Here is a 22,347-nt window from a genome sequence, read left to right on the forward strand (position 1 = left end):
ATTGAGGAAAAAAAACCCCAAAAACCCAAACAACAAAACAGTCCTACTGACTGAGTAATCTTTTTGTAGGAAACAAGCTGAGACCTCAACATCAGCCTGACAGTGAAAGGGTAGAGGCAGAGCACTTCATAATGATTCATGATAATGAAAACACTGTAGGCTTATGCAGTGATTCTTTAACAACACAAGTGTCTACAGCACTGCACTTTCTTACATGTCCGTAAGAAAGAAGCATATCCTCAGTGATCACAGCTATGCTATGATATAAAGCTATTGCTTAGTGCCAGACTAGGGAGACACCTGTGTTCCTCGATCCCTTTGCAGATATTACTGAAAATCTCCCCAACAAAGGCAGTTCCTGCTTAAAAATATTGCATGCATGCATCTCCCACTCCCCCCCACAAAAACCTGCAGTAAAAAGCCAGTGTGATGAAGCAAAAAGCGTTTGGATATGGAAACATATTTTGGTTTCAAGCTTCCAAGAGGCCTTGTCATAAGCAAGGAAAAGAAAAGAGGTATTTGAAGAGGGAAAATGCATCGACAATTATCTTCATATAGTCACATATAAAGGAGGGTCTAAACTATGGAGGCTGTATCTTGCACATGCACCTAATAGGTTTACTCGAAAGATTTCTTAATCTGCTTCATGTTGTCTTCAGTGCAGCACCTCTTTCTAAGACCTTTTGATCCCAGTCCTTAATTCCAGGTAGAAAAGATACTGCTCTGAAGACCAGAACAATACATTTTTCAAAGGTATTAGAGATACCAATGAAAAATTAGAACACTTTGTAGTTCTTTGGGAAGGTTGAAGGTAGGGATTTCCTGCCTATACCTTAGATGGTTAGAAAAAGCCTGAATTGAAATCACTGGATCTTAAACATTACAGCTATAATGGCCTAGAAAGGTCACCTAACCCACCTCTCTGTCTCTAATTCAGGAGTGCAACTGCTTGTTGCAGCTTAGGGCCACCCTAGGTGCTGGGTTTATTGGGAAGTCTCCGGTGTGAAACAGTTTTAACAACAGGGACACCTCTGCATCTGTAACAAATACATACGGTTTTATATTTGTGTTATCTAATGGGAAAGCCAGCCAGTGGTAGAAAATACTTCAGTTTTTGGAAACATCTCCATTTCTGTTATTGGTGATAGGCTGGGGTTCCAACAATACAAGCTGCTGCTTCTGATGTTTTTGACACTGTTACATGTATTGAAGTTCCCTTGGAGCACCAAGCTGGCTCCTTTCCAACAACACAAAGTACATGAGTCTAACAACGAGACCCTTGTTCACATTTGTCTAGGTCCTCACTCAGGCAAAGTTTCCTTGGCTTTGGTTGGATTTTATCTACACACAGGATCTAACGCTAACTGAGCAAGAATAGCATGGATCCTTCTATTAACTTCCTGGGCTTGGAAAGAAAGAAATTAGGGGTTATTTAGTTGTCAGGGAGACATATTTACATAGAGTTATTATGCTGGGATGAAATTGGATACAGACCATACCGCATGAAGAATGAAGAATGCTTTGAAACATTTGCAACACAAAGCTATTGAGACAAACACTGTCCCAGTCCAGTCACCTGGGATTAACCTGCAGCCCAGTCCCATCTCTTAATTGCAGATTTTCTTCAGCCACCAGAAACGTTCTCTTTGGCTGAGCAAGGGGAATCAGGACAGCTGCTGGCTCTCCTCTAGGGACCAGGAAGACTTCTTAGAGATGCAGGATGCCCCTGGGGTGGGGGACTTGGCTCATCCCTCGTTAAGCATCCTTCCACCTCTTTTTCTAAAGAGACGCACACACAAATGGTTCCTGGTTTATGTGTGGGTGCATATCTGTGCAGGGTGGCTCTAGCCAGAGGCCTAAGTGAAAAAGGCAGAAGCTAGAGAGCCGCAGAGCTGAATCTTTTTGAGGGTCTACAACACAAAGAGAGGCTACAACCATAGCTGACACCCCCTTCCCCATGCAGTTACCTGTGCTAGTGCTTTGTATCCAGTGGTTCCCATAACTCCTTAGTAGGGACGATTAGCATCCTTTGGCCTCTTGAGCTGCACCTTCAGCCTCTTCATGCCAATCTGGAAGCCATTCATAGCCTGGATAGCAGCTTGGGCACTGGCAGGATTGTCAAAACTCACAAAACCTGTCAAAACATGAGGCAAGGCAGGGGGCTTAATGAGCTGAAGGGGGCCAAGGCACGTACATGCAACGACCACTGAGAATGAACACAGGGAGAGGGCAGCGGGAAGGAGTGAGTGAGCAGGTAGGAGAGTGGGTAGGTGGGCAGGAGAGTGAGGAGAGGATGGTTGCCAATGGTGGATGGAGGGTAGGAGGGGTTGTTACAGAACAGTGTCCCTGGATGCAGTGCCTGGTCTGAGTGCCAGTTTGGACACAAGATTGTGTGAAGCATGGGGATCCAAATGTTGGTGCCACAGTACCAGCACACACAAGATTTGGGACACCTTTGAGCTGGGTGTCAGCAGATGTGATGCATGGTCTCAAGGCACTCTGTCTTGCTCTTTTTCTCTCCACCACACCTGCAGTAAATCTCTGGACCCTCCTTCACTCGCCAGCATAACCTGTCCTTTCTCTTCCAATGTTCACAATGAAGGGAATCTGATATACCTACTGCTACTTCCTTATTATGGCAATATAAGTAAAATGTGAATTTAATAAGTTCTTCATTATGGTATTCATTGGCATGAATAGTTTGATTGTTGGCCACTTAAGCAATATGAGAAGCTTTATTAACTGGCAATTTCTGCAGACTTTATGTTGACTCTGCAGTTGAGAAAGATTAACACTAGTGCTTCCCTAACATTGTTTTCATAAGTAGTTTCATACCTTGCCAGCAAATCATCCAATCAGCCATGGAGCACATCCAGCAGTAGAAACACTTATAGTGACTGAATATTGTATCTACAGGCCACCTGAAATTACATTCTTTGTCTCAATGGAAGACTTGCTCTCTGGGGATCAAAATAGCCAAGGTAGGTCAGAACCACACAGGATGCAATGCATCTAATGCATTCATCTTTGGAGATGGGTTTTGGTGTGAAGTTTGTGGTGGTTTTTTTTTCCTTCTTTTTGTTTTATATGTTAGGTCCAGGAAAGGGCCTCATTTTCCCAGATTGTATACAACTTCAGTTGGAGTGACCATGGGTCTGAGATACTAGTGAGGCAGGGGGCCATCACATTGTATAAGAATTGCCTCTGCTACCTTTGCCAGAAATGTCCCGTTGTGCCAACAACACTTCAGAGCACAAACCCTGGGTAAGACTAGTCTAGACTAGCCTGCACTCCAGACAAAGCCATCTGTTTTCCCATCCCTGTGAAGCTCTGGCAGCACAACTCAACCCTAGGAACCTAGTGTCTCTCAACAGACAGGCTGAAATGAAGAGACAGTTTGAAAGCCCCTCAAAAAGCTAATGCTGAGCATTTGCTGCCAGGTATACACCTGCTCCTGACAGCAGCACCAGGCATGGCTTACAGCCTTGGGCTGTACTGTGATTGCATTCAGCAGCACCTCCTCCCTGGTCTGGTTCCTCCTTGAAAGTAAGTCTCACACATGACATAGGGTGGCTTGCATTTAAAAAAGGCACGCATACACCTGCATGCAAGGTCAGGTCCTCATTCTTGAATTAGAGCTGCCTTAGGCTAATAGCAAAAGTTTATAAGAGATCATTAAACCTATGTCTTAGCCTCAAAGTAAGATAACAGGTTTACTGAGTATGGCAGATAGGGATTTAAGAGGGAGGTCCATGGAATAAACAGGCATCCCTCTTCATCTTCCCTTCTTGAAGCCAAGGCTCCAAGTAACAGGCTCTCCATGCAGTTTTCCTGCCAGCCGCCTGGATGAAGATGTACCAACACTGCAGCTCTGAACATGTGCGCAAAGGTGCTGCTCCAGCCTCACGACAGTGATCAATCTCTAGACAGAAAACTGGAGAATTATGGTAATGAACTGGGGTTCATTGGCAATGGATCTGCTTTTGTGATCACTTATTAGCCAGTAAGCACCTGGTAATGTCCCCAGTTTAAATTTGACTAGTTGAATCACCTATCAATCAACAAGGTCCTATGATCTGATATCAGCAAAGGAACAAACTAAACACCTCATGATTTCACCTGAGTTGATTCAGTCTTTAAATACTTCTGAAAGCTCCCTTGGAAATGCTTTACTTGAGCATCAACTTGAAATTTGCTGTCTAGCTACCTCACATCTTTGAATATAGGATGTAGTAAAAGGCAATTATTTTTAAAATCACCTCTGGCTTGCTAATAATCCTGTGTAAGACCCATCAGCTACATCTAAAACAGTAAACTAAAACTGTGCCAGGGAAGTTCAGACAAGCTGGAGCCCAGTCATCTGTACCACTGAATTTTTAGAAACGTCCTTGATATAGTTTTGGCTTATGCCTAACCAAACAATTCCTAGACAGAACCTGAGTATTAGCACAGAACAGAGGCTGTTTTCAATAGTTACCTTGGATGTGGCCATTATATTCTGGAAGGTAAGATAATTTAATAGTTTGGGTGTGGGCTATTCTCTGCCAGCTGGCCCCAGTGCTAGGGTAAAGTGCCAGGTATGTTTGCTTTACTAATATATACACAGCTACCAAATATCAAAGCTGAGTTGGCTGCAGCTGGGTAATTGTTTATATGATGTCTTTACAGAATCTAGCTGGCCTGAAAACTTTGATTTCTACTCTTGTAAGTGGTTCTGTTGCAGTGTACCTCCTACTGACTAAACGTGCACATCTAGAGTGCGTCTACACAGGCATCCACTTGGGAGCAAATCACCTTGGGATCCAAAATAATCAGTGGAGGTCTAACAAATACAGTCAATGGATATGATCTCTCTCCTTTTTCAGGACACTCTTAGCTGTGCCTAAATCAGCCAAGTCCCACTGGCTGTTTAGCAGGGACCAGCACTGACAGGAATGAAGGCAGGCATCTAGCTTAAGTCAAGGTACTTCTGTTGTGAGATTTACCTGGATCTGTAGGTGGGACTGATATCTTAAGGTAAGATGTTACCTGGCTAGTGCCTGGGTGAGACACTCCTCAAAATGGTGCTGGTTGCTGAATCAAACTTCTAAAGCATGTAAACCCTACCAGAAATGCTGCCAAGTATGATGGAAGTCTACTATTTATCTACTTCTGCCAAGACTAGACATTTAGTTGGGCGATCCTGGTGCCGGGATGCTGACATATTTCTGCCTCTGCAGGAACCTTGCCTTTAGATAAGCTCACAAAGCTACACTAGTTTTTATCATCACTTTGCTTTAGAGATGGAATTCTAAGACCTTTTCCCCATTCTGTGGAAAGCTGTAAATAATATAGCATTTTAACAAATGGTACTATTTTTTTTTTTGCTCACTATGTTTTGTTTAGACCAGAAAATGAAGCCGGGAGTTGTATACTCTGGTGCTATTGGTATTAGTTGCCCACAGGTTTGGACCAGGTTTGGCTTATTATTTTGATTTTCCTCCTTCCTTATCCTGATAGCCACTGCTGTAATATAAAAATCTCCACTGGCAGGCTGCTGAGGGTGGGATCTAGGGTGCAAGGGCTGGGGAGAGAGAATGAGGAGAGAAAATGCCAATAGTTAGTGCATTTTTCTTGTGAGCACGTCCTAGGGACATAGCAGCTAATTCCTCTAGCTTCATTTTGCATTATAGTTTCAGGGGACTTGATGCGCTCAGAAGTTGTTGGTGCATTCAGCTGTCCCCCTTTCTGTTATTTATGTGGAGTTGTATTTCATATTGTTGAAGGTTTTTGGACGGACTCCAAAAGGAAGAAAAGCTATGTGTTATCCTGAGGGCTGAGATATCATAGTGATAAAGGATAGGCAGATAGACAGACAGACAAGCTGTGCTAACAATATCATACTCCTTTGCCTTTTTAGGTCAAATATGTCCTGGTAGATCATATGACGTTGTTGTTGTTGTTATGTGCGCTATTGGCAGTGAACCATCTTTGTTTCTCCACATCAGTGTCAGTACTGTTAAAGGTGCTATGCCATATTTAAACATGCATGACTAGGAAGAGAATTTATATACTGGGAAAATGGCTCAAACAGTTCTTTCTGAATGCCTTTAATGTTTGAGCCCATGACTATAGGGCTCAAAGCACGACGATAGTACTACAGTTGTCCAAGAAGCTGTCTGTGTTTTGAACACTACCCCTGCATTGTCATCTACATTCTTGAAGGACAAAAGAGAAAGGGAGAGGTTAAAAAGCTTGAAGCTGTTTCGGTGCATCAGTTAATTAATAATCAGAGAAATATATGTTCTGGTCTGAAGATGGTTGGTAGGAGGACAGGATTCTGTGATAAATCTATTTTATAGAGGGGATGTTGTTTTTTGTTGTGGTTTGTTTTTTTTTTTAATTTTATTTTTATTTTTGCCCAAGGGATTATGTAAAAAGGCTCTTCTAGTAAATGATATATCAAAGCAGCAAAGAATGAAGAAATCTGCTAGGACTGCAGCTCAGGGCATCTAATCTTCCTGATACTGCATAGCATCTTCCAGGAAGGTTGTGACGCTGGAGTCCATGACTTCTCTTGGCCTGCCCTTTTCCTTCATGACTGTGTAAATGACTAGCAGGTAGAAACTAGGTAGCATCTTGGAGGGTGCTTTGGTTTCTCCCTGTTTCTTCCACAGAAAGTCTTGGTAGTGGGGCACACTGAAGGAGCTTCATGCCCTTTTCATGATGCCAGCATGATCACCAATGGCTTTATGTAACTGATATTACTCAAGGGCTGTTTTTCTGTTTTAATTAGCTGACATGATAAAGAAGGGAATTACCAATCTATCTCAGAGTGCATTTGAAAACTGTTTTGCAACTGTACACTTTTTATTCACAGTGAGTAGTGTCTCTGCATGGCCATGAATTAGTTTGTACACCAAGTGGAGTCCTGAATGAGCACATCATTATGTTCCCATGGATCCCTAACTGGCCTTTCTGAGTTTTCTATTCCTCTTTGCACGCTGCAAGGAGAATTGGCGGTTGATGTGTAGAATAGCCCTTTGATGATCTGCTACTGGGTTGGAATATCATATTGCCTCTCCAGTAGAAGCCTTCCTTTGGATGGAGCCCCATGCTTGGTAGCTACACTGAGCATCCCCTAAATCAGAAGTCAAGACTGCAGTGAATGACAGGTCCAGATGCAAGCTTTTGATCTAGACTCTGAACTGGGGGCAGATGGTCCTACAGCAGGTCCATTTGTGTAATCAGGCTGTTCTCAGGTGATGGAAAGAAAAAGAGTAACCTCAAAGAAACAAATACTTAACTTCTCTTAAAACTAAGAAGAGTTATCTGATCTATGTTCCAGATGCTTGCTGCACAAAACTACCATCTCAGGGATGCACTTTGCAAGAGACCTCAACAGAAACAAATAGACATTGGTGCTTATTAGCTTTTTTAGGCCAGAGATACATTTTTCTGGTTCTGGCTATCAGTGTGTTTTTCTGGTTGCCACAAGGAATCTTTCCTGGCACTTCTTGTTCCTCCAGTGTGAAAGTCACTAGTTAAGGAGAGAATCTCATTCTTCCGAAGTTTTCCCTCTTGTAATTTGACCCATGTTCATCTTATTAGAGGGAAATGAGAATAACAGAAGAGCAAGGATCTGCCTCAGCCTGTTGAAGGCAAATTCCCATGTGGCGAAAAAGAAGAAACAGCATGCACATGGGCTGGGTACTAGTGCAGGAGAAGTCCATGCCCCTTGCTTCCCTTGCATCCAAAGTGCTGCTACCCAGGATGTCAGAGGGGGCCTCATAGTCAGACTACTAAGGCGTAGGAAGCTGCAGAAAGCACTGGCGATTGGTTAGACCAGAGGTCCTGCTTCTTGCCTTCCCCCAGGCATTTGAGTTAGTAATTAAGGAATTAATTATTAACATAATTGGTTATTAATGTAAATTTTCTCTTAGCACAAGATTCCTTACTTTTGTTACTAACCAGTGAAGGGTGAGATCTAGGAACATCAGAGAGTCATTTTCTTCTGGGAAGGCAATGATAGGGTGTTCAAATTACAGGAGTCTTCTCTGCTGGGGATGAGCTCCCTTTTTTCTTACCCCACTGGGACCTGGCCACCTACCCCTGAGCACTTCCCTGCTATTTAAGTACATTTAATTCCTGAGACTGCCTGGTTTCTCTTTCTCCATGTTTATTAGTCTTATCAGAGAATGGAGGTTTTCCTTTAATTGCCTTGCAAGGTCTTTACCTTGCTATGTTCTTTACACGATGTACTAGCTGCTGTCTTGCAATTTTTTAGTGTTGTAAAGAATTTCAGGATACCATCTGTATGTAAGTAGCTCTATAATATATGTGTGCATTGGAAGGTATTGTATTGTAAGGTGATTTATGGGTACTGGAATACTCAATAAAGGAGTACGTCTGCAGACCAAGGGCATAGCACTTCAGCTGTTTTCCAGCATCTAATAGGTTTGGATGACTTTTTGGAATATTTAACCTTCCACTGATGTTTAATCATGTCCAAGTGAGATCTGTCTCTCCTGTTATCCATCCCATCCATCCATCCATCCACCCACCAACTAATTTTTTTTAATGTATGGACAGCTAGTAGCTGACGACTATGCTAAACAGCGACTATTAAGTATTTCACATCTGTGGGATGAGATAATTGGAACCTCAGAATATTTGAAGAATTGGCTCAGAAATTTGCTGAAGCATTAATGTTAATATTAGAAATTTATGGAATATTAGAAAATCTTCAAATTGTTCCAGGGGATAAAAATAACTAAATCTATTATTATTTTTTAAGGATGTAAACTAGATGGCCTGGTAAACTTAATCTTTCATCCATAAGTAAAAGTAAAATTATGAAAACTTTGATAGGAGAAGATAGGGCAATGAATTAAAAAGCGTACAATTAGTACCAATCATCATGGTTTCATGGAAAATATTATCTATCAAATAACCTGATTACATGAAGTTGCAAGTTTGATTAATAAAGTAAGTTTTCATAAAGTATGCCTAAACTTTTCTAGAGTATTTCAGAGAGCCGTGCTTGACAGAAAATGAAAGCAGCCCATATCAAACTTCTTAAAAATGGGACGATAGACCACCAGAAACATTGTAAATTGTGACTTACAATCTTGAGGAGTTTCTAGTAGACTCCTCCAGGAGCGGGCTGAAAGCTCTGTGCTATTCAGTTTCTCTAATGTTACCTGGAAGACGTCTAGAGTAATTACTAGTAAAAATTTCCAATCATACAAGAACGGTGAAGTGGTAAATAATGACAGAAGTCAGTTATGCCGACCTGTCACTGCATAGACTGGACTCAAAGAGTGTTCACTTTAATCTAACCAGTTGCAAAACTAATTACCCACAAGAAAAAGCAAGTGGGTCACTCATAAAAAGGGAAAATATTCACTGGAAATCAGTTCTCCTAAGAAAAATATGGGTGTCATGGTAATAGCCAAATACATGAGCTCTCAGGATTATGCTGAAATACTCAAAGTCTGAAGACTCAGTACAGTCTCTGGGGAATACTTTCCAGAAGTAGCAAGGTGATATTACCTCTGACTATGGCTCGGGAAAGAACTTTATTGGAATCCTGCATTTAGTTCTGGTGATTTCTCTACAAAAAATCGGTTTTAGAATTATTCAAAACTACAGGAATAATTCTAGGTCTGAAAAAGGATAGAAGTTGTCACAATTTGTGAAAAATAAGGTTATACAGTCTTCTGACCATAGTCTAAAAATAATTTCTAATATAATGTGTTTAGTTTAATACAGGAAAAAAAAAAGAGCTTGATGATTTCTTCGGGATGGAAGCAGACATTTGACAAATCTAAAATGGAAATAAGGCACTGAGTCTGCATTTTTTAAATAGTGAAGATAAATAACTATTTTGGAACATCTTGTTTAGCAATAGGGGTGGAGCACCTATCAAGTGAAATCTTGATTAAGAGATTGTCTAAAAGGGATGCTATGACTCAAGCAGAAGGTTTGAACCTGTCGAATGAGCTAAGGTATCTGGCATATGATATTTCAGAGTTCTGTCCAAAGGATCAGAACAGTCCCTTCTGATACTGCATATCTGTCTGTCTGTCTGTCTATTGCTTATTTCACATTTCAGATATTTAGAAAATCAGTTCTTGCCTACTCATCTGGCATGGACTGCGGTAACAGTCATGATAGAGGTGACAATTGATGTTAATGCCTTATAATAAATGGCCCCAAAGTGTGGGCTGCGGACCACTGAGACAGCTGACTGGTACTCGTTCTTCATCTTGCTTCCAGCTGAGAGAAACTGAACAGATGGGAAGGGGAGATTAAATGAAGAGTGAAAGTAGATGGCATGATTAACTTTCTCTAAAGGTCAGAACACCCAGTGCAGAAGGTAGCTTGAAATACACAAGCATCTTCCTTATGTCACCTTCCCATCTTCCCGTGAATGAAACTACTTCTATACATTGAGGCAGTGTGAGCTGGAATGTACAGAATAGTGGTCCCTGTTATTGCGCATTGTCAGTTGGATGCTCTCCAGATAGTGTCTCAGAGAAGCAGTACCTTCTTTGAAGAAGATTGAAGGCTGTAGATACTGACCCTGAATATTCTGGTTCAAACCAAGAAGGAATTTTCTTCCTATGGGTCTTCTCTTTCACAATCTGTTTTTGGGTTTGGTTGGTGGCTTTTGTTTTTGTGGTGTGGTTTTTTGGTTGTGTTTTGTTTGTGGTTTGGTTTTTTTGTTTTGTTTTGTTTTTATAGTTATTTTCATAGAGAAATTACTGTTGTGACTCACATTGAAACCGCAAGGTTAAGATTCGAGATTAGACTAGAATGTGGACAGTCTGAAGGTTGAGCAACTATTCATCTGATGCTATATACTGTGGTTCTACCCATTCTGCTAAGTAGGAGTTGAAGTTACCCAATGAATGGATGGAAGAAGTGAAGGATTCAGGCTTCAGCCATTCTCTGGAGACCCCATGAATCAAATACTAGACCAGCATACAAACATGTCTGCTGTGGACAAGAATCATTGTGTTTCTTCTAAAAGAAGCATAATGTTCCAACTCGGATGATAATGATGAGGATGATCTTCTTAACAAGGAACAAACTTGCCAGTGAGGAATCACAGACAGGTGAATGGTATTTGGTCTTTTTAAATGATGATTAGAATTGAAGCAATTTCCTAACTGCCTTCAGAAATGGAAGGAACTCCTCTTGACTTGCTTTCTGAGCCTTCCTTGTAAATGTTTGGTTTCATGATCTGTCATATAAGGTTTAAGGGGAAAGTACAGGGTTGGAAAAGGGATGAACTTTTTAGGAGACAAATCCTTCTGCCAGTGTAAAGCCAAAAGCAAAGAACAAGCTTAGTGTAGGTTTTACACAAGTTATGAGTGGGACCTAAGTAGGTGCTCAGTTAAGGATGCACTGAGAATGTTGTTGAATCAAGACAAAAGATATTTTTACATTTGTTTTGTTGGAGTTGTACAACATAAACAAGATGAACATAACTACTGAAGCTCCCACCAGCCATGTCACAATCTGTTTCTTATCTTAATTTTAATTTCTTTGCTCCCAGGTAGTCTCCTGGATCAGTTTGTGGGTTCTTAATAAAAAAAAGCCATGTATATGAACACTGCAGCTACTGAAATCACCAATCATCCTTCTTGATCTATAAGAGACAAGCATCATAGAAGGTGATCTTCTTTTTGATAGTATTTCATAGTAGGGAAGTAAATTCCTTCCTGGGTAATGAAGAAAAAACCTCTCAAAATAGGAAAACGAATCAGGAAGGTGCACTGTGAATTGTACTAGCGACTCCTTTTTATCAGTTCTTTTATGTCCCAGGGAGTCTTTGAGATAGATACATTTCTGGTGTAGTAATGTATGGAATCTCCCCACCTTGCTCCTGTTGATCATTGCTTGGATAGGCAACTAACAGCCTCTCTCCTTTATGTCATTCCACACCTGGTACCTCATTATGGGCAGGCTGGAGAAATCCAACAGATACAGAAAGATTTGAAGCTTCTTTTGTGGGACAGTCTGGAAGTTTCTGTTCTGAAACCTGAAGTAGTGATGAACAGTTTTTGGCCATGCTTTTCAAACCAATACTTTGCTTTCTATGGAGGCCAGTGGGTGAAAACCAGCTAACAAAACTAAAATTGAAATCAAAAGGAAAAAAACCCTGCTGTTACCTGGCGACTCATTGGGAAAGAAAAGGAAAAGAGAAAATCCCTTAATATCTAGACCAGGAGGTTGTGAGCTGACACTGAACTATGCTGGGCACCAAGAGGTGAAAGGAAGGAGTTACACAAGTATATTTTAAGCTGGAGAATAATGTACTGTTCCAGGTCCAACCATCTGTTCCATCTCTGGTCCTTTCAGTGTCAAAGTAAGATGTCTGTGTTTTCAACTACCCGCAACGAACGGGGAAATGATCACCTGGCCTCTTCTGTCATCAACGTTAATGGGAATGAAACAACTTCATATTATAGTGTAGAGGATCATAAATTCCTGTGGGTTTTCCATCAGAGTATTCACCATTAATGGCCTTCAAAATAGTATCCTGAATCCTGGACATCTCTGTGAAGAGCTTTCTTCAGTCTCTCAGAAGAATTATTCAGTCTGTAGGACTTGAATCATATCATAGATTGACTAAAGCCTGTTCTAATTCTGGCTTCCTGGGGCTTGTGCCCAATAACCTGTCTGAATTCTTGATCCGCCCTTCGGTGGGAGATGGGAAAATAAGCTTATGCTTCAAATGAAATATGGGGAGTGAAATATTGCTGGAAAACACATTTACAAAAATCCCTTTGACTAGAAAAAGTGAAGATCTGAGAAAGGCAGGATGTCTATTGATAATTTGGACAGGGATCTTATTTTGAAGGGATGGGGTAAAAATATAAATTACCCCTAAAAAAACCTGGCCCTTGCATTGAATCCTAAAATCAAGTAGCAAAAATTCTTCTCTCATAACCATTTTTAAACCCTCAATAACACAATAATCCTTCTGGAGCCTGTTCAACATGTCGGGAGATGCACAATGACCAGAGTAAATACTTTGCAATTTCTGGAAACCCTTCTAGAGAAGGACTTTAAAGGGTCATTAGAGACTTATCTTTAGAACAATCATATAATTTCACCTTGAAATGGTCAGAACACAATCAGATTAGTAGGTCATGTTGCCAGAGAGGGATAAAACCTGTTGCTTGTGAAGCAGCTGAAGACAACAGCTGCTCTTAGATGTTTAGATACACCTCTTCCCTTTTATAACAATAAACATACCTGGCTAAATATCAGGGGCACTAAAGCTCAGCTAATGAAAGGGGCATAGTCCTACTGTCTCTAGATTTTTTGTGGCTTCCATCACTGAGGATCTCATTAGACATGTTCCCTGGCCTGCAAGCTCTATTAACAAAAGCACAGCCAGTCAATTAGTGAAGCGATTACTATTCCCTAATCAGCACTCATTAGATCACATCTGGACTTAGAGTTTTGGGCAACCCTTTCCCTCAGCCTAGGATAGACAGTGACAAAGTGGAGTGAGTTCATCACAGGGCCATTGTGACAGGCAAGGGCTGGAGCACATGCCCTGTGAGAGCAAGAATACAGAGGTAGTCTCCTTGCGTCAGGAGAAGTTCAGATAGGACATAAGGAAAAGGTTGTTCACTGAAAGGGTGCTTGGTCCATCAAACAGACTCCCCAGGGAAGTGATCATGGCACCAAGCATATCAGAGCTCAAGGAGCATCTGCACAATGCTCTTAGTCATATGAATTAGTTTTAGGTAGTCCTGCAAGGAGCAGGGAGTTGGACTGGATGATCCTTACGGGTCATTCAAACTTGAGATATTCTATGATTCTATGGTTCACAGTGGTGTATGGTGGGAGAATGAGAGACAAGGGACATTAACAGAAACAAGAGAGGTCCAGACTGGATATATTGGTAAAGCTTTTTCATCTTGAAGTTCAGCAAGCATTGGAGCAGGTTGCCCAAAATCAAGCCACTTTTTCAGTGCTTTTCATTGTTTTTAATAACTTGCAGACATATTTGTTATTGCAGAAATATATATATATATAAAAAATAGATAATGTACATACCTAAGCATATGCAATATTTTACAGATATTGACTGGGGAGAGTGGAGACGATATTGTATTTGGTTGAGAGTTTTAGGTAGATGGACTTGGGAATGGTTAAGAAAGGTATACCTATTTTTCTGGGCATCTGCAAGTTGTTACCCTGGTGACAACCTTTGAAGATGTCAATATATGCTGTTTGAAGATGTTAATCTCATCTGGAGATATTTTTATTTTGATTTGCTTACTTGAAAAGGGAGGATAGCACATGCACTAATACATTCAAACAATGATAAGGTTGCAAAATTAAGCACTTGAGTTAGAAATGCAAGAAATGATGTTACCTATAAAATTTTAATTCTGTATTGTTTTGTATATGCATTAAAGCATTGCTTCTAAGCACACATTTCTGTATTTTTCTTTTTCATGACATCCTTGTTTTAATTACTGTAGAGAATGAATAACATAACAGGGTGAGGAAAATGGCAATGTATCAGACTCATTATTGCAAGTGTTGGAATGTAGAAAGTAAATAAGGCAGGGAAAGGATGGTTTTGTAGTTGTACAACCAAATGCTGCCTTGGAGAACTGGAATTGATCCCTATTTCTGCCATGACATCCCAGTTATTCTGGTATATCATATATCAAAAAATTTCTTTAATAAGATCTCCTAGGCTACTTTTTTGCTAGTAAATAAAATAGGGCAGGTTCTGACTGAAAATGGTACATTATGGCTTAAATCTACATGACTAAACTCTCTTATTCCTCGAAAGAGGGTGGCCTTGTCTTGACTGCTGTCTAGGGATGCTCCCTGGCCCTTGTTACTGCTGAGCAACCTCCAGCCTTGAGTGAATTATCATGGCCCAAACAGAGCCAATGGTACACAAGCATTAAAGAAACCTTATATGGATAGTTATGGCATAGTGCTTGAGCAGATATGTGAGGACTCTTTGGTTTGTCAGTGAAAATGAAGCTTTACTGGGTGTTCCTCTTTTCTTGATACTCAGTGCATGACCTGAGATTTCACTGGCAGAAAGGCTTCTGTCTCTACCTGTGTCTGAAGTAAACATAAACATGGCATGCCCTGCATTGTGTTAAATACTTTGGAAAACAAGCAAACAGACTAATCAGGCTCATGGCATCTCAGATTCGGAATAATAAATAATTTTGAAAATCTTTCTATGCCTCATCATCCCCTTGGTGAAATGAAGACACCCTGACCACTGTGAAAATGATGTTACTTAGCTCTGTGGACATCCCAGATGCTCTGCTGGGAAGTGCCTTAGGAAAAAAAAAAAAAAAAAAAAAAAGGAAAAAATAGTAAATTCATATTCGTAGTAGATTTGAATATTTTGTGGGAAGGAGGGCCTAAGGCCAAGCTCAGAGCTGTGAGGAACTATTGAACAGCTGCTGCTTGGTAACTAGCTAGCTGACAGACTTCAGAATGCTGAAAAGCAGTCCTGTGCAGTGAAGAGGCAGGATAGATGGATATAAAGAAGTTGAAGATAGATATATGGGGATTGGATGCATGGTTGGATGGACTGATAGAGACTCGTCCATTCTGCAGCTTGAATTTGCCTTACATCAGAGAATTCTTGGGAAAACAAAAATAAATATAGTAATGGTAATCGGTAACCAAAATGCTGTGGTGGGTTTGCAGTCTCACGAAAGCGGGATGTGGTAAGTCTGCACTCTGCAGATCAATCACCTTGAATTCAGAAATGGGATTGCCCATTGGAGGTGTCATTATTTCTGACTTCAGAACAGAAATTTCTGGCCTGCATGAAAGTAGCACTGGAGACCGCCCTCTGGCATTTCTACACATGGATGCATTTGCATTTGAGACTATAACATCCTTACAGCACATGTAGGACCAGCCATACACGACTCAGGTTCATCTACTCTATCTAATGTCAAAGGATTTTTAGAAGAGGTGGCAGCAGATAGCATGCTGTGCAGGCCCACGAGAGCCCCCTCAGGCTCTTTTCTTAGGTCCCAGTCCTGGTGGACTGATTTGAAGCCTAGAGCATTAAGTTTTTTAATATCTTTTAAAAGCCTTTTTTCCCCCCCCCCCGTCTTTTCTTTCTTCTGGCATTAATTCTTAACATTGGTCATTTCTATTAGTCACATAAATAGCTGTTCCCCCTTTGAAGGTCATTAAATGAGTAGCCACAAAGACCCTGTAGCAATGAGTTCCTCCATCTAATTACCCCATGAGTAAAGGCATTTAAAATGATTGTGTAAGTCTGCATATGAGTAGGTATATACAAAGATACCCATAACTTTAAAATATTCTGGATGGATCCTGTCTATTACTTGTGTGGAAAGATGGATGGAACAGTAACAGACACATGGACAGACAGATAAATAGAAGATAGATTCTGCTAACACAGTCTTGTCTAATAAATTGTTAAGCTACAAAAGAAAGCAGAAATCCCTGTGTACAAAGTATAGATTTTCTTTAATGTGAGTTATTGGGAAAAGACAGAGCTGTCCCTTTAACTGGAGAGCTGCAAACAGCTGTTCCTTATGCATACATGCTTGCTTGGTCTGAAAGTTTTGGTAAGTCAGTGCATAACTGACAGTTAGATTTATCTCCCCAATAAGCAATCAACATTATAATAAAGGAAAAATGCTTTCAGTGCACCTTTGAGAGTGCATCAGAAATTAATCTAAACATCAAATTAATTATAGTTTGTAAATGAATAGTGGCTCACAGCCCTAATACTTCTCCCGCTCCTCCTCCTCTCCCTAAAGCCTCCCCCAGCCAACTGCAATGGCTGGAGGTGTTGTGCAGTGAGTCTGATGAACAGCTCCTTCTCTTCCTTACTGACACAACTCTCCTTATCAGCTGGGAAAGAGTCTCATCTTTACTCTGCAGACCTGAAGTCTCAGAGCCTGACCACTTTGGAGTATAACAGAGAGTAGCTAGCAAATAATAAACTTTTGTGCCTCCTTCCCCTTTTCTCTGGGAGCACTAAGCACCCCTCTCACGGTGTCCTCCCACTCTTGGATCACTTTCCAACTGAGCTGGACACCTCATGAATCTCTCCGTGGCTGCCTGCCTGTGGCAGGTCTTTCAGAGTGGAGAGGACCACAACATACTAGCGCTGATCTGAAACGAAACATCCCAGGGGTTAGGCATGCTTAATGTGGCTCAAAAATCATTCCTATATCACCTCAACCCAGGCACCCAAATTAGTGGCCTTCTTCCATTACACTCTGAGCTTTGGTCTGTAGCTATATGGGAATGACAACCTGATATTGTCCAGGGACCCAAAACAAAATGTATTGCCACTAGATCATGCAAAGTAAACGACATAGCCTAATTCCATGGGCTACAGGGAGAAAAGCTCATGTAGATAATTTTCGTAGGAAATTTGAAATCAGGTTAAAAGCAAAAAAAAAAAAAAAAAATCATATTTAATCATAGGACTGGTAACAGCAGCAAGCAGAGCTCCACCTCTCTCCCAAGTGCTTTCTAATAATTCCTCTATTGGGTAAGAATCTTCTTATTTACAAAATAATAATAATAAAAAATCAGAAAAAAAACCCCAAAACCAAAAACTTCGAGTTGTTAAATAACTCTTCTCATCCATGGATCCTAAATCCCTGTGCAAAGGAGCCAGTGTCCTGCTACAGGAAGAGGAACCCAGGTTCCCATATGGGGCAGGAGCACGAGACTAATTTCTTACCCTTGCAGCACCAACTTACTCCTGGGCCTGCTTATTTCCCTGGATAAACATAAGAGGAATTGTTGGTTTGGTTTTTGTTTGTTTGTTTGTTTGTTTTTGTTTTTTTTTTTTTAATTTTTTTTTTATTAAATGAGAAACTGCCAGATTTGGCAGGGTGTGTTGGAGGCACATTGTGAGCAGGTGCTGAACAATATTTTTCCTGATGTACCTCAGGGTCCACTGTTTCCCTCCTATGTCTTATGGAGTACTGCCAATGCACTTTAGACCTGATCTGCAATGCCCCTGGTCCCAGGGCTCTGCATAGCTTTGCCAGTATGCCAGTCTCTTGGTGCTTCTCTCTTCTCTCTGTTTCAGTTTCCAGGTTGAAGCTCTGCAGCCCATCACCACCTGCCTGCTGCTTTGCATCTCCCACTCCACCTTTCTGCCACCACACTGCCGTCTTGAACTGCCACAATGTGTTTTTAATAACATGATACAAGCTCTACTCATCCCTCAGCCCTTCTCAGCTTCGCCCCCTCCTGTGTCCAGTCCTCATTCCTCACTGCTTTTCTCACCTTTAATATCTCTCCTCTGGCTCCCTGTTTCTTTTCATAAATGAGGAGCCAGAGTAAGTTTAGTAGGGAATAGAAATATTTAACAGCAAAAGTAATTAACTGCTGTGACCCTCATCAAATGATGTTATGTTTTCTCTTTTGGCATCTTCAGAGAAGACTGGATATTTTTCCAAACAGGGTGGCATGCTAGTAACTTTCAAGTGGCATCCCTGCAGGAAGTGGGAATGAAACTCGATGTTCATGTTGTACCCAGAGTCAAACAAGATGTTTCCTTTACACCATATATGTCTACGGTTCTGAGAAGCCCATGCAGTTTGTAGTTAAAACTAGAATGCTCCTTGCTATGTTTAATGTGGGACATTTCAAAAAAAGAGTGGGACATCCTTCCTGCCAGTGTGAAAGTCTGTCTGGAATGCATAGAAAAGGAGAAAACCACCCAGCAGTTGTTGTTGCTCACACCTGGGGTATCAAATCATTTTGAATTGGAGGGAAACCATGGTGTCTGTGGCCATAAGCGAGGTTCTTCAAAGTCTCCTGGAGTTATTGTCCCATGTGGAGAAACTCAAGCTGCCACGCCAGTGGATATGGGGAACAGGCACATGCCAAGGAGACACATGTGGGGGCCAAGGAGGGGAGGATGGAACAGAACTGGCCTGACAGCTCCTGCTGTTCAATGGTGTGCAAAAAGCCAGCAGATCTAGTTGCTCACTGCTCACAGAAGGATGTGACTGGAGTAATGAATTTCCAGCTCCACCAGTAAAGCAATTCCTCTAGCTTTAATTTATCTACATCTCATTTGACACCTTGGAGTAAGCACTTGGCCTCTGCTGCTCCATCTACATCCTCGTTTTTCTAATTTCTGTCATGTCTTCCTAATTAATATTGCCCAAATCTATCCTTTTCTCTCTTTCCTCGGTTAAAACATTTTCCTAGAACATGTCTGTCTCTGTATTTCATTTGTTTAACATCTTCAAATACCTTCTTAAAATGTATCTTGCGTGACAACAGTGAGTGCTCCTGAAATTAGGACTGTATTGTAGGGTCACCCTACAAGAGAGGTTGAGTTAGTAGAGTTAGCCATGTGTGGGCAATGTAAAGAACTGCTCTTCTCACATTGACTACTTGCCTTTGCACTCTTAATAGTGTCATTTCATTGGAGTTTTCTTTTTGCCTTGTAGACAAACCGGTCACATTTAAATTGCCTGCATAACTGAGAGGGGAATTACCAGCAGAACCATTGAGATCAGCACTTAGATATGTCCTCTGACATTTAGCATACCTACGCACAGAGAAACTTCTACATATGCAGTGGGAAGGTGAAAGACCTTGTGCAGTCTCTGCCTTGCACAGAGAGAAGCTCCAGGGTCCTGCAGAAGTTGATGTTCAGGCTGTGGCACCCTGTGCCTCTGTGCAAAACTTCCTAAGTCAGCCTGCTGTGAGAATGGCAGTCACTGTCTTCAAGGAGTGCTCAACTAAATGTGGTTTTTCCCTGAGTGAGACAATGATTCCTGCCATGGCCCTGCCATTTCACTGGGACTAGACAGCATGGTCCGGCAGGAGGAACATGCTGGCTGTAAAAGAAGTGCAAGGGAAGAGGCTGCAGATACCAGCTGGGTACTGAGTGAAGGACAAGTGAGAGAGGAGACAGAAGGGCAGAATGGTGAAGAGCTGTGAAGGTGAAATCAGTAAGTCTGAATACAAGAGGGCAGACAAGGCAACACCTGAGGAGAAACCCAAGGAGATGCTGATATGGTTGGTGTGATGGAAGCTCAGGCCATGGGGATGGAAAGGTTGTCGGTGAGGGGGAAGGAGAATTGTGGTTTGCATTTGGCCATGTTACAGCTGCATTAGGACAATGGAGAAAATAAAAGCCAGAGTTTTGAAAAGTTGGAAGAGAAAACGAAGCATTTGGGTGTAGCCTGGATGTGTGCAGCAGAAGAAAAGTCGAAGACAAAGAAGCCTCCTAATTTAAATCACTTTTTTCAGTGAGAAATCAGGGTTGTTTCTCAGGCAGTCTTACACACTACATCAAGCAGTCCTGCTAGGAAAAAAATAGACGTATTTTGAGCGCTGTCACACTTAACACGTGAGATTGGTGTTTGCTGTAGCTTGCATTCTTTGCTGATCCTTGTCAGCCATGAGCCAGCGGTCTCTGAACTGGGCAAGTCAAAGGCTTCATGACCATGGCATGGTTTCTTCAGCGTGTGCAGGTGCTAGTGGTTCTCTGCAGGTCATGGACTCCAGAAACCAGTAGAAAGGCTTGTGGCTGATCTCTCTTTCTTCCTAACACTCTGTGACTGCCTCTACACTAACCTGCCAGTGGCAGTCAAAGGAGATAACTGTGTGCTGAATATGTAGGGCAGAATTCAGAGCCAAATGGGAAGGAATAAAAGTCCTGTTTTGAGATGCTGACTTGCTCACTTGGTGCCAGCTGCTTGCAGGTAGTTCAACAGTGAGACAAGAAGAGCAAATTAAGTATTTTCTGTTTCTGTGGAAAAAAACACAGTGATGTTTTCCTCCATATAATTTTTTAAGTTTGTCTAAAGCAGGACTTCTTGACAATTTCTTGACAACCTGGGGCTAGACTCTGTTACAGCAATTTACTTGGGATCTGCATAGCAGATACATTTTAAAAGGTCATATAATGGTGGAATATCTTTCTGGGGCCAGACAGAATTGTCCCCCCAGGCTATCAGTTGGAGAGCTCTAGCTGGGTTAAAAAAACAGCGCAACAGAATGCAAATGCTATGTTTTTACATGTTGAGTTTTGGGAAATGTTTAAAAAGAAAAGGAAAGTTTTCTTACTTTCAAAGTTTAAAAAAATCCGTTCTTTTCCTTCAGGAAAAAGTAATTTATTTATTTTTTTTTTAAACTGACTTTCTGAACAAAAAATTACAATCACTGCCAGCTTCAGTGGACTTAGCAAAACAAATGAAAGGCCTGATTTTCTGTCATACCCTCTACATTTTTATATCACTTTAAAGTTGAAGGTCACCAGGGTGGGAGGTTTTGAAGAACAGCGTGACATACCTGTGATTATTATCTACCTGGACTTTTGTTATTTCTATCCTTCTGGAGGTGGTGCACATGGCAGCATAGTTAACACGTTTGTCTGAGACCAATAGTCACAGCAGGCACTCAGGTCTATGGGAAAGTAAGTTAAAGCCAGAGAAAACTGGGGCTTGGCATTTGGGGCCCAAACCTGACTGGATATTTGTGTTTTAGAAGCTAATGCAAGGTGAGTAAGATCCACTAGCAATGTCTAATACCTGCCTTTGCTTGCCTCTGTGATTGAGTTGACACATCCAAAGGACACCTTCCTGCTTTCAGGCTGGAATATCCCACCATTGGTTTTGGCGTTTACTTCATCAAACAAGCTGATGTTTAGTTTCCCCCAGTGAGACTCAATGTCAGGAAAAATTTCTGCTCAGATCCCTCAGTTCCTGCTCAGTTATCAACCATGATCTCACAGTACCTTGGAAACAGCAATAAAGGTAGCCCCATAAGCCTGCCCCACAAAGTGGGTATGTGTTGCTATCCCCATGTAGCCTTGTAGCCAGAAAGCCTTTCAGCTGAGAGGGGACAAGGTGAATACCCTTCCAGAAGATACTCTCCCTTATTGGACTTCATTTTCAGCTCGTTTCTCCATTTACCTTTGGTCTTCTCACCTGTCAGTATGTGGAGAACCCGGCTCAGTAGCTCCCTAAATATTTATGATAGTAATGGCAATTTCATTGCCAAAGGTCCGTTTCTAACTTGTGAATATCATTGAAGCATTAGTTTTCAATGTCACCTACAGCTGTGCTGGTCTGCTCATCTTGTTATGAGCTTTTATATGGTTAAAGCTCTAAAAAGCAGGTGCTCTCTGGAGGGAATGGGACTAATTCATCATTTCTCATTTGAATTTCCAACTGCCTCTTCACACCAAACTCTTTGTCCTCCATTCCTCTAGTACTTGAGAGTACAGCAACCCAGTGACTGCTGGTGAAGGAGAATGCTGTGCCCTCTCACATCAGAGGACAGAGCTCCTTCAATTAAAGGTGGAAAAAAAACCTG

At 41.4% G+C, this 22,347-nt stretch overlaps 1 protein-coding gene across 9 annotated transcripts in view; it reads right to left on the reverse strand.

Annotated features, from left to right (window-relative positions):
* CELF4 (CUGBP Elav-like family member 4) overlaps positions 1-22,347 on the reverse strand; it is a 720,910-nt gene that overhangs the window by 22,684 nt on the left and 675,879 nt on the right. For all 9 annotated transcript variants that reach the window (XM_027784805.2, XM_027784801.2, XM_027784803.2 and 6 more), the window contains exon 12: positions 1,968-2,134. In XM_027784805.2, the coding sequence (XP_027640606.2) occupies positions 2,007-2,134 (128 nt within the window). In that variant the 3' untranslated portion in view covers positions 1,968-2,006. The remainder of the gene's footprint in view (positions 1-1,967; positions 2,135-22,347) is intronic.

The sequence above is a fragment of the Falco peregrinus genome, chromosome Z (genome assembly GCF_023634155.1).
Source record: "Falco peregrinus isolate bFalPer1 chromosome Z, bFalPer1.pri, whole genome shotgun sequence".
NCBI classification, from domain to species: domain Eukaryota; kingdom Metazoa; phylum Chordata; class Aves; order Falconiformes; family Falconidae; genus Falco; species Falco peregrinus.